Genomic DNA, 12,457 nt, shown 5'->3' with positions numbered 1-12,457 from the left:
ATTAGTGCATCACGATTGTGCTCTTTGTACGGCCTGACGAGGTTTCGCTGAAGTGTTGCAGGGCCCTCTAGCTTACTAATTTTTTTCAATGTGTCGTGTGCACTTGTGTGTGCTGTCTACCTGACTTGTGTTATAGTTTCTGCTACTGGTTGCAGATGGAAAAACTTTACTTTCTTCAGTTTCATGCTGTTGCTTTTTTTTATTTACTTTAGTCTGCAGGTGGCATGTTTGTGTTGGTTCAGAGGGGCTTCTTGTTATGGCCAGAAGCTTTTTTTGTTTTTTTTTCCCCACATGTGTGCTCATCTGTGCCGGCCACAAAGGCTGCCGTGTCTTTTGTTGCAGTTCTTGCATGTTCTGGAAAGAGAGGCAGGAGAAGTCATTATTGTAGTGACATTTGCAGTGACGAAACAGTTATTTACAGTTGTATCGGGATCTTGTGGTGAATGTTTCGTGTGGGGGCACAAAACCAAGGAGAGAGCAGCATGTTTAGGTTTAGTTCAGAAACAAGTTTCTTATATTCAGATGTGCTCTTAGGGTTAGCTTAGGTTAGGTCATCAAGACACGGCTGTGTGAAAGTTTGCAACGTTCTTGTGAGCGGAAACGCCCTGAAATTTTCACTTATGTTGTGCCGTTATCACATACCACACTTGAGCCGGTAAATATATATATTCGTGATATATATATATTTGTGATATATAGTTGCGCTATTTGGTAGGCAGCATATCGTAACTTGTCCATTTATCAATCCTGTCTTGCTTACGGAGCCATGTAGTTAGTGTCCTGTTGACCTAGTTATGGCGAACACTGTACATTGAAAGCTCGTTAGTATATCGTGACTTGTCCATTTATCAGTCCTGTCTTGTTTACGGAACCATGTAGTTAGTGTTCTGGTAACCTAGTTTGGGTGAACACTGTACAGTGAAAGCTCGTTATTTGATTTCATGGGACCGGAACGAATGGCTAAATAAACCGAATTACAAATTATTGAAAGTTTGAAAAAAACAATGAGCAAATGCCTGTTACTTCGGTACATTTTCTTGATGAATACGGGAATGCTTTACTTAGCATAAAAGTAGTTTAAAAGCCATAGTCTTCGCCACTCGTTTCTCTGTTCAAAATGTGACCGCTGCTCAAGACTTCCCCATCTAAACTCATTTGAAATGTGCTAACCTTAAATTAACCAGAAACGTCGTTGCCACATAGTTAGCGCCAACGTCGGTGGTGATGCAGCTTTCACTGCCTCGTTTCAGCCATCCGCGAATGCCGTTTTCGCTCCTTTGTGCCGCACCTTGGTGGCGCTTCTATGGAGAATCGCCTAAAGTAACTGGGTGGTGGCCATACATGACCAAATCAACGAAAGCCTGGTGCCATTATACAAAGCATGTTTGGTGGGACCAGAATGCGCATGCAAATTATCCAGCTTCCCAAATTAACGATTGTCAAATCAACAAGGTTTTGCTGTACTGTGTGTCTACACTCCAGCATGATGCTCACGAATGAATCAGATTTTCCTTCTGTGCAATGTGTCTTGTATGTTGCTCTTTTCAGCTGCTCTTATCTTTTTGGCTTGTGCTTTTGCACTAACCACTGCTGTAAGTCGCAGGCAGTGCAGGTGAAGGGCACAGTACTTGCACAGTTGAACTTTGCTGAAGTTCTTTTTATTTTGCTACTAACCATCAAAAACCTTGCAGACGTTATGAAAGTTGCGCTGTCAATATTTTGGTCATGCCTATTGAGAAATTCATGATCGGTTGTTTCTGCAAGTCAATTTCTAATTCCTTAAAAGCATCTAGATCTATCAGTGTGAACTGACAGCACGGTCCCCTGCTTTGTTCCAAGCGAATAAGTTTGGGGGGGGGGGGGGGGGGGGGGGGCTCGGCTACATTGAATATTTTGAAATTTTTTGATGAATTTTGACTAAATTTGGCGAGTTTACGCATATTTGTGGGCTGATAGCCTATATGGAGCTTTTTTTTTTTAATACAGTATACTGTTAATTACCAATATGCAGCTGTTTTCAAGTACAGTATGTAGTTTATAAAAAATTTAAATGTTTCACGTGCCTTTTAGGAAGCAAGATTTTTCCTGAACTGAGAGAGTTACAAATTCAATCAGCATATCACACTGATCTGGAATTGTAACTGTAATCGCTACATTATAATAGGAATAATTGTTTTAAACCTGTTTTGAACAAAAGTTACGTTCTATTGAACATTTGGAAGCGAGTCAACACCTAGCTGGGATTTCACTGAAACCGTATCACGCGAGCAAGCTGGACAGGTACCTAGTTTTTAGCGTTAATGCATCATAAACATGTTTGTTAGTGATAGCACTGTCATATGCAATTCTATGCATATTCAGTATAGTTGTGATATGATTGAGCATATGTTTTTGGAATGCCGCAAGTCATGTGTTATCATTGTTGGCTGCCATAACTTTATAGCAATAACAGTAGGGCTGTGTTTTTTATGGAGGCGAGACGGTAGAGTCTCATGTAAAATGTGAGTGTTTCAAAGAACGCAAGATGGTCAAAATTTCCTGAGCGCTCCACTACAGCATGTCTCGTGATTATTTCTGGTCTTGGCACTTCAAAGTACCAGATACTGTTACTAATATTATTATTAGGATTGCACTTTTGAAAATGGAAAAGGCAAGCTGTGTAAAACAACAATTGAAATGCCCGTGTTTGGCATCTTTCACTTGGTCTTTGCCTTTGAAAGTGCAGTTCAACCAGGATGCAGTTCCTGCTTGCCTTAGGTGCAGTACTCTTGTAGCAGATTTATGAATTTGAATGCTGTATGATAAGGTTCCTAGCTCGTGAAATTCTTGGGTTTGTGTGCTAGATTTACGCATTCCAAAGGGCTTCTGGAAAGGTTACCTTGTAAAGATATTCATCCAGTTTTCGAAATAATTGAGACGAGCCGAGTTTTTGGGTGGAGTTAAATGTACTATGCATCAGTTGCTGCACGACTTCAGCACTTTAAACCCCCACTTATCATATTCTTAGATCTTCGCTACATAGCTGGCAGCATTGAGTAAAAATGGCGCGGACACTGACCACAAGAAAGTAAACATGTATTGGCATTTTAGCGTCTAGAATGGGAGCCATGTAAATTTGGTGCATTGCATAGTGCAGCTGGATTTTGTTCTGTTGTGGTCGGCGTCCTTGTCTTTTTGCTTGATGATCCTTCCAGACCAGGCAGGCATCTGTTGAAGTCTTGATTGCTTAGGTGACAGTGCTTTCTCGGTGATCAAAGGTAGTACAAAGTGTAGGGTCAACTTTTCGGCATGAAGAATGTACATGGGCAGCATCACGGCCGGAACGGGGCAGTCTTTTTACTGCCGTAGCTGAGGAGTGAGGCAGAAAAAATCTTTTCAGATGTGTCGACAGACATTAGAGCCTGAAGTGCTTGCCTTTTTGATCGAGTGCTTTAGCATGTGTGCCTGCCAATGCTTTTTTTTTTTACCATTGCAACTTCTTTCTAAACCTTTGAATAGGTGTCTACGGCGACGTGATCAGAGTAAAGATCCTCTTCAACAAGAAAGATAGTGCCCTTATTCAGATGGCTGAGCCACAGCAAGCACAGCTTGGTAAGAAAACTTCTTTATTACTTTCATTCGTTTTACATCTCAGGAAGCTTTAATGGCATTGGGGGACCATGTGTAATGCCTTGGAAAGATGTTTTACATTGCCATGTTATTTCGTCTGTTTGCCAGTGTTGCACCAGATTTTATGAAGGTGAAGCAGTTGCAGCCAACTAGAGTTGAAGTGACGACAAAGCCTTCTGATTTTGTGGGATGAGAGTAAATCTTGCGAGATCTGCCTTCTTACTAGGGAGGCATCGTAGATGCATTCTTTAGTGTTGATTCAGTGGTGTGTAGCAATCACGCTGAATGCATCAGACTTGTTTAGTGTGTAATGTGGCCCTGTGAAGAAACGCTTAGTAGTGGGGCCTTGTAATATTTTTTTTTGTTACTTGTTTGGTCTTGCTGCTTGGCAAGACCACAGAACGTCCTATTAGTAATCGTGACTTCCCTGGCAGCCTTGAGCCACCTGGACAAGATCAAGGTGTACGGCAAGCCCATCCGGGTGACGCCCTCCAAGCACCACATCGTCCAGTTGCCCAAGGACGGTCAGCCGGACGCCGGTCTCACTAAGGACTACATCAACTCTCCCCTGCACCGCTTTAAGAAGCCTGGCTCCAAGAACTACCAGAACATCTACCCACCCTCGGCCACCCTTCACCTCTCCAACATCCCGTGAGTACATGCGCAGTTTCCTTCTCTCTTTATCGTAAAGTACCACGTCAGCACCCTGTCTCTTTTTTGGTAGATTGGAAATGTGTGCCCACTTCCCCCTCCAGCCGTTTTCACTGTCTCGTTCACTGTTTCTATCCGTCCAACGAGGGCAAATAAAAACGGAATGCATGCGTATTCTATAGAGCATTTCATTAGAAGCACGGGTGTGCATTTTTCTCCGAGGCTCTTCTGCGACCGCCTTTAATTTTGATCCACAGTCAAGCAGGGCTCAAAGTTTTGTCGTATTATCTCACACTGTAGCTTGTTCGGGATTTTATGGTGAATTGAGGTTTTGAAGTTTGACGTCTAGTAGCTGCCGTTATGACGCACAGATTTTGATCATTTCTTTTTCGCAGTAGTCTTGGTGTTTAGCCTTACACTCACTCCAGCGCTGCAAAATGTAGACAAAAAAGGCATTGCAGGACCACTTCAATGACGACTAAACACACTGTTGCACTTCTTTTAGCGAGTACATTGTGCGTTGAATTTGGATTTACCTTTTCGAGGCATATGTTAAATGCTTTTTGCTTCTGTCTCGTTTCTTTGGGTGTTCTGGTTGATTTTCAGCATCACAGCATTTAGCTGCAACCGTCGAGTGATGGCCTACCAAGCTTGTTTGGAAAGCTGCTGAAGTACACGCACAATCGCTGCACTAGCATTGTAAACAAAATGTGACTAGTTTTGGCACAATAATAATTCATTGTGTTTTTGCATTAAAGTGGAAAAAAAAACGCATAGAAGAGCTACACGGTACATAGCTGAACCTTTTTTTTTTTTTCATTTTTGGGAAAGAACATCGATCTACTGTAATAACGTGGCTGGGATGGTGAAAAACGCAGCAGTCGGATAGGTCAAGATGAAACTCTTTATTGGGCGCACTCGTCCCCAGAAAACAAAGTAACACTCGCTATATAGGCCAGTACAAAGAACAATAGGGCAGTAGCTGCTAGCAAGGGTGGTGGCCTTCAGTGACCTGATCGTAGGCGGTATACGCCAGCTCAAACATTCCAGTGACATTGCTGGCAATTATAGATTTTTAATGTCAATGGCTTGGGTCGCACTTTCGGTCTTTTCAGAAAATTTTGAAAACTGTCATTAAAGTTCCCATACAATCTGGTGTGGCCTAGGCTGAGTGATAGTAATTTTCTTGTTGGTGAAGCCTGACCGTGTCAAATATCAAGAAATGGGAGTGCATGGCACTATGCAAGGGGTGTGTACTACGCCTCAATATATCCCCCTTGTCATTTTTACAGTGTGCAATGAAGCAACACAATCCTGAGGAAGCGAAAACTTGCGATTCTTTGCGACGTGTCTCTCCGGAATACTATGGTTTCGTTTCCTGCCCGACGTTTCGACATAAGAGCTGTGCATATTTATGTTGTTTATGCAATAGTAATTTCACCTAAAATGGGGTAGTTGGAGTACAGAGGTTGGTTTTTGCTCAAATAACATTCCAGCATCTCGGGTTATGTGCCTGCAGCAACGCAGACTCTGCAACAGCATTACTGACGAAATGTGACTTCTCTGTTCAACTGTTCATTTGTCGAGAATCCACTGATCAAAATTTTGCAGAACCCTTAACATTAGTCAAAAATCCACTGGCCGAAATTCACTGGCCAAACCCTTCACCTCTGTGCACTGTAGCCTATAGCCTATCCCTGGCCGGGTTGAACCTCGTTAAGGGGAGATGCTACCCGAAAAACGATTTTCTTTAATAAGTCTGAATTTAACACAAATTGGCATGCTAATAGAGTTATTTCTCCTCTTTTCAAATATGTAATTTATTTTCATGTAGATTGCTTGGTTTTCTTTCTGCAGGTCAGATACTGCAAAATTATGGCCATTGTTATGCAACAATTCTGACCTATAAAAATTTGAGATAAAGCATGCAGATATAGCTGACTATGATCCTTTGGAACTGTAGAGTGCAAAAAACTATATAAATTTTGTGTGTAAAAAGGTGAAATACAATAATAAAATAGAAAAATTTACTATGGCTCTAGTTGCCAAGGGCTTTCAATGTTATGTAATTTTTGAAAAACATAATCAAGCAGCACTGACAATCTGAATAGATACTTGCACTCTATGGGCCTTCATCATGCTATGTGCAAAATTTCATAGAGGTATGACAATTCTAAGTATACGAACTAGCGTGTATATGAAGCACAGATTACACAAAACTGCAAAAGGAGAAAAACGCATTTGAAAGTTTGAAACCTTTTTTTTTATCACAGAGTTGTTAGAAATGCATAATCTTTGGCCATAATGTTCAACAGAACTTTGAAAAGCACTGCAAGTTACTAGAACTGTCCTGCAGCATAGGTTGTGCCCTCACGGTCCTTGCGAGCACTCTCTTCTAGCCGTGCCCTTTTCACTCCACGACGACGGTTGGCCCTTGCTTCTGCTGTCATACGCTCGGACGTTCTCTTGATGCGCTTCGCATCGCGGGAATCACTGAAAGTAACTAGATCTCTAGATGGCAGTATGTTGAGCTCTTCCAGAATGTGCTCGAAAGTAGCATGACCCTTGTTGAACCACAGGATTGCCATAGCTGCGGCAGTCTCGACAACCGTTCGGGAGACAAACTTAGTCTTGGGGCAAAGTAGCCAAATTCTGCTGTTCAGAGATTCCGATGCGTTCTGGGTTTTCCCTTTGATGCATCGAGCAAGGAGCTTCTCATCCGTTAGCCGCTTATAAAAGGGCAAAACAGCCAATCCCTGTGCTTTTGTCAGGAGAGGTGTGTGGCATGGTGCAGATTCACCAAGTGCTTCAGCGTGTTGATGCAAAGTAGCCAAATTTTGCTGTTCAGGGATTCCGATGCGTTCTGGGTTTTCCCTTTGATGCATCGAGCAAGGAGCTTCTCATCCGTTAGCCGCTTATAAATGGGCAAAACAGCCAGTCCCTGTGCTTTTGTCAGGAGAGGTGTGTGGCATGGTGCAGATTCACCAAGTGCTTCAGCGCGTTGATGTTTGCACCACGACTCTGTTCCTGCAGGGCAAAACTTGTGGCTGCCAGCATTGTCAGTAGAGCATGAGTGGAAGTACGAAGCCCATACTGCAGTGTACATATCCCGTACACTCCCCCTGTTGCTTGTTATGGCAATCTGATAGTATGTTTGGAGCTTCTGAATGGCTCGCTCTTTCATTTTCTGCCCTAGTGGTAATGGCACATGCAGCTGCCGTAGCGCGGTGCCAAGTCTCTTGGCCACATGATTAGTGCAGTCTTCTTTTTCTATATTGACAGCACCATAGACGTTTGACTCTGCAACTGCACTATATGCTTTGCTGCCACCGTCACTCAAGAATGTCATGAAATGCAGTGGGGTGTCATAAGTCAATGTTCTCTGCCAAATGCGCATTGCAGCCTCCGTTTCTATGGCATGGGAGGAACAGTCAGCATTTTTTTCACAGACTGGGCCATGGAATGCCTGCCACACTTCCTCGTCTGGGCCCATATCCCTGTGCCTACTGCATGTCAGGCAGTAATTTGATATGACCTCGAAGTCTAAGCAGAGGCCAGTATCTAAGGAGATAACTGTCCCGTTGTGGCTTTTGTGGCCCCTCTTCTGCCAAGTGCCGTCGAACATAACAGCCACATCAGTTTCGCCTGCTACTTCTTTCGTCAACTCTCTGGATCGGCGCAAGTTTTCACTCACAGCTGCCATGGCAGCGGTGTGCACCTTCTTTGCTATCGAAAAATAATCCTCGGTGGTGCATTGGCTTTGGGAGTCCAATAATGGAGCAAAATCTCGACAATTGCTCATGCCCAATGCCGACAGCGCGTGCAGCCACCACCGCCCTCACATTTACAGCGAAACTGTCTCGGGAGCTACCACTGTCGTACCGTTGGCTCACTCAGCTGCTGCCGTCCGCCGTTTTACGCAGTGATGTATAGGAGCACGAAAAAACAATCGCTGAGCATTCGCTGTTTTCGCAATGAAGTTCGCGGAGCGACGAAACTCCCTTGCGGTTTTCTGCCGGCTCCCGAACGGGAAGTTTTTGAATACCGCAAGCAGGGCATGCCGCACCTGCCACAAGTGCCGTCAGCAAGAAGGTGTCGCACAACACTGTCGTTGTACAAACCTCATCGCGCTGTCTTTCGTCTTTTTCGAAGAAGGCGAGCTTCTTTTCCGAAGCACTGACGAAAGAAAGCGCCGCGTCAATCCCTTCATCACAGCCACTGTCGCTCGCGCACTCGTCGATGCCTGGCCGTCAGGCCTAGCACACGTAGGCGCGTTCTCGTTCGTCGCCGTCGTTCGGGGCGCTTTACACGCCGCCTTCCCTTGAACTTGTGCTTCGTTCGAAACTTCTGCGGTCTCACGTTCCAATTTTTCAGGCTTGTCATCGCAGAAATATGCGTAGACGCGCAGAAAAGCAGACGGACCAAATGCCGATGGCCGCCACCAACACTGCTGACAATGACTCGGTAGCCAATGGCGATGCGGCTTAGGGTGCCGCGCGTTTCAAACCGCTCAAACCACGTGATAAAAAGGCCTCGTTTTTTATTTTATTATTATTTTTTTTGCCCACGTACGAAACTGGCGGTCGTCGGAGCTGTAAGAAGAAGGCCGGACGCAACTTTCCGAACCGATCGCGATGGCGGGCGACACTGCGACGGGGAGCAGCGCGCAGTCAAAGATGGCCAATATCGTGCAAATTCACGAAATTTTGAGCCACCGCGATGCCTTCATACACATATTTTTTGCATTTTGTGGTTCGAATTTAGTTTTGAAATTTTCACAGATGAAAGAAGGTTTGAAGATTACAATGCAATAAAAATCAGAAATACGAGAAATTTCGCTAAAAACGTGATTTTTCGACTCGTATCTCCCCTTAAGCAAAACTTCGCTGGTTTAAAATGGTCACGTAACAATCAGTACCTCTCTCCTTGTTTTTTTTTTTTTTTTGTGTGTTGTGTTGTAAAGCTACACCACAAAACAATTGTCATATTTTGTTATACGGTCGAATTGTTTCATTCAGTAATCAGTGGGTCCAAGACCAGATTTAAGATTACATCATCTATCGTGGGCTTGTGTTGACATGTTTCCTCTTTTTCCATATTTGCTCTGCAGGCCGACAGTATCGGAAGAGCAGATCCGGGAGGCGTTCACACAAACCGGTGGCACAGTGGTGGCCTTCAAGTTCTTCCCGTACGTCGTCTCCACCCACTTTCTCATTATATATTTTTAATTTAGGAAGTAAAGGTTAGCATTTAATCAAGATATATGCACACCTTATAAAGGAGAAGATGGATTATTAGTCTAGTGTCTTCACTGTTTAGCATGCGGTATGCTATTTAGCTATTATGTAATTGCTGTTCTCATTGTGACTACATGTGCCTCAGTTAATCTTGCTGCTCTGTTCAGTTGCTGCATTTTGCTTTATTGTCACTTCTTAAAGAGGCTGTCCAACACAAATTAAGCATGCAGCTTTGATTGCTTCTAAAATTGTGGAATGTACCATTATCATTGCATGAGTAACAGCAAGAAAAATGGAGCTGTTAGAGTATTGTTTCAATGGAAAACCATAATAGATTTGGACTAAAGTGACTCGCCACAGCTATTTGTGATTGGAAGCAACTCATCATGTAAGAGTGATGACATCGGGTGTTTTGATAGGTTTGACACAAGTCGCTTGTAATATTCATATGGTTCCAGCACGGTTTCACTGTTTTACGCTAAAAACTAAAAAAATATCTCTCTGTAAAAACTTTCCCAGGTGCCAGAGTATTTCACTTGTTAAATAGGAAATTTCGAAACCTAGGTGCACTGCAAAACAGCCCCCACAGGAAGAGTTGTCGGGAATGTCTCTGTAAAAGTTGTTCTGGGATTAGAACCAGCGTTTGACAACAACGGGAAAGTGAAAAATGCTAAGGATGATGATTTCACTCATCTGCAAGTCTAGTAGCTGCCGTTATGATGCACGGATTTTGATCTTTTTTTTTTTCGCAGTAGTTTTGGTGTTGAGCACTACACTCACTCCAGCACTGCAGAATGCGGACAAAAAAGGCATTGCAGGACCCCTTTAACGTCAACTAAACACTCTATTGCACTTCTTTTAGCGAGTACAGTGTGCGTTGAATTGTGATCTACCTTTTCGAGGCATTTGCTTTTGTCTCATTTCTTGTGCATGCGAGAAATAGACACAGCGCAATTTTAGTGATATAAAATTCATTCATCAAGTTCACCAGATGAATATTATTGTGTTGAATGGGCCAAAATTTGGGTGTTCTGGTTGCTTTTCAGCATCACAGCATTGTGCTGCAACAGTTGAGTGATGGCCTACAAAGCCTATGATTACTACTGCTACTTGATTACTACTTCTACTTAGTAATGGTGAACAATGTTGTGTGGTCTTTCCAGGAAAGACAGAAAGATGGCTCTTATCCAAATGGGCTCTGTTGAAGAATCCGTCACGGCACTCATCGTAAGCTTTATTTTCTATTTCATGCCATAATCCAATGCGGTACTGATTGGTTTTATGCTTGTGCATGTCAATTTTTCACTGTATTGAAAACCAGAAACGTAGCTGATAGTTGTAACACAGTGTGTAACAGGGTCCTCTGTTGCGTGCGTGTGTGAGGACGGAGGGGCAAAGTTTTACCTCCTTTCCTGTCCTTTTAACTCCCTCTCACTGATTACCTTGTGATCAGCTTGCAGTGCAAAGACTACGTGTGAGAGGGATGCCTAACCCCCATGTGCACACTTGTGGGCATCTTTTTTATTGCTATCAAAGTTTTTTTTTTTTTCCTCGTGTTTCACACAGCCTTCTGTTTGGTGTTCTTCACTTCCAGAAAATGCACAACTACCAGCTCAGTGATTCTAATCACCTACGGGTCTCCTTCTCCAAGTCGACAATCTGAGCTCACCGAGCCCAGAGTCCTTCCTCCTTCTTCCCCACGTGTTCGTCTCAAGACGGGGTGTGGAGAGATGGAGTTAGAAGGGTCTGGTGACTCCAGAGGCCGAGACTGCTGAAGAAAGAAGCAACGCAGCAGCAAAGTGGGACCCAAAAAGAAAAAAAGTATGCGACAAAAGGCACAGTGAAACATTGCCACGGCAAGCGGAAAGCAAGGCATCGTCCTTTTTTTTTTTTTTTTTTTTTTTTTTTTTTTTTTTTTTGTCGAACGGACTACAGTGTGTCACGGCGCGATGCCGCTGGGCATGCATCGGTGGGGTTGTGACGTCGAGAAAGACGTCGGGGGGAGACAACAGAAACGCGGCAGGGTAATAATCTGCACAGGGAGGGGGTGAAAACATTGTTTCCACATTTTGTTTTTTATTTGCTTTCTTTTGATTTGAGATTTAGCTTCTGCACCTTGTTTGTACGTATAAAAGGCTGAGCCTGACTGTTTAAAAGGTTGTCTATTGTGATGACTAAAAATTTGGATCTTTTTTTTCTCTTGTGGCGTGTAAAGGTGCTGCGCCTCTGCTGCTTTTGATTTTGACTCCCATCCTCCTTTTTTATTGAATTCATCTTTACATGTGTACATCATTGCGAAAGTAGTCTGCGGCGGGTCTGCAGATTACTTTTTTTTTTCTTAGCATTTTGAATTCAGAACAACTTAAATTCAAAATAGCAAGCAGAAATCAGCAGCAACATGAGTGATAAATTTTCTCTGTGCATCAACCTCCTTTCCACCTCTCCTTTTGTAGCCTTTCGCAATATTTTGAGAGGTGAATCTTGACACCTGCACCTAAAATATATCAGCCTGGCTGAGCCTCTCATTTCTGCTTTGTGTGGTGGTTTTGACTAGTGCCCCTGTTGGCTGTGTGACACCTTTAGCTGGGTAATGAAATTATGGTTGCAGCGTCCGTGCACAGAAAGGTAAAGTTTGTAAGCTTGGTGCGTGCAAAGTGCAAGGCTAGGGACACAAACGATGGTGAACCATTTGTGCAAAACTTTTGCTGAGGAGTACTATAGATGTGTGAAATTTCAAGCGCTTACGTTCACTTTGGTTTGTGGGCTGTAAAAGTAAAGAATAATGAGGCAGCACTGTCAACTGCAGACATTTTGGCGGTAGTGTCATGTGCATCCATGATGTGCTACTGTATCTGTATGGTCTGGTGGCGTTAATGGCGCATGTATTGGTAATTACACATGTTAGAATAACTGGTGTAAGATGAAAAAAAAGAAAAGGTGGTACAGACTTGCACACTGCG

At 43.4% G+C, this 12,457-nt stretch overlaps 1 protein-coding gene across 7 annotated transcripts in view; it reads left to right on the top strand.

The window, feature by feature from the left end:
• Window positions 1–11,369, top strand: part of heph (polypyrimidine tract-binding protein 1 heph) — a 161,098-nt gene extending 149,729 nt beyond the window's left edge. For all 7 annotated transcript variants that reach the window (XM_037432630.2, XM_037432632.2, XM_037432629.2 and 4 more), the window contains 5 exons: window positions 3,499–3,591; window positions 4,044–4,260; window positions 9,371–9,448; window positions 10,661–10,724; window positions 11,092–11,369. In XM_037432630.2, the coding sequence (XP_037288527.1) occupies window positions 3,499–3,591; window positions 4,044–4,260; window positions 9,371–9,448; window positions 10,661–10,724; window positions 11,092–11,160 (521 nt within the window). In that variant the 3' untranslated portion in view covers window positions 11,161–11,369. The remainder of the gene's footprint in view (window positions 1–3,498; window positions 3,592–4,043; window positions 4,261–9,370; window positions 9,449–10,660; window positions 10,725–11,091) is intronic.
• Window positions 11,370–12,457: the final 1,088 nt, after the last annotated feature.

This window comes from Rhipicephalus microplus, chromosome 10 (genome assembly GCF_043290135.1).
Source record: "Rhipicephalus microplus isolate Deutch F79 chromosome 10, USDA_Rmic, whole genome shotgun sequence".
NCBI lineage: Eukaryota > Metazoa > Arthropoda > Arachnida > Ixodida > Ixodidae > Rhipicephalus > Rhipicephalus microplus.
Note: the sequence above shows the minus strand (reverse complement) of the source record. Positions and strands in the feature narration are given on the sequence as shown.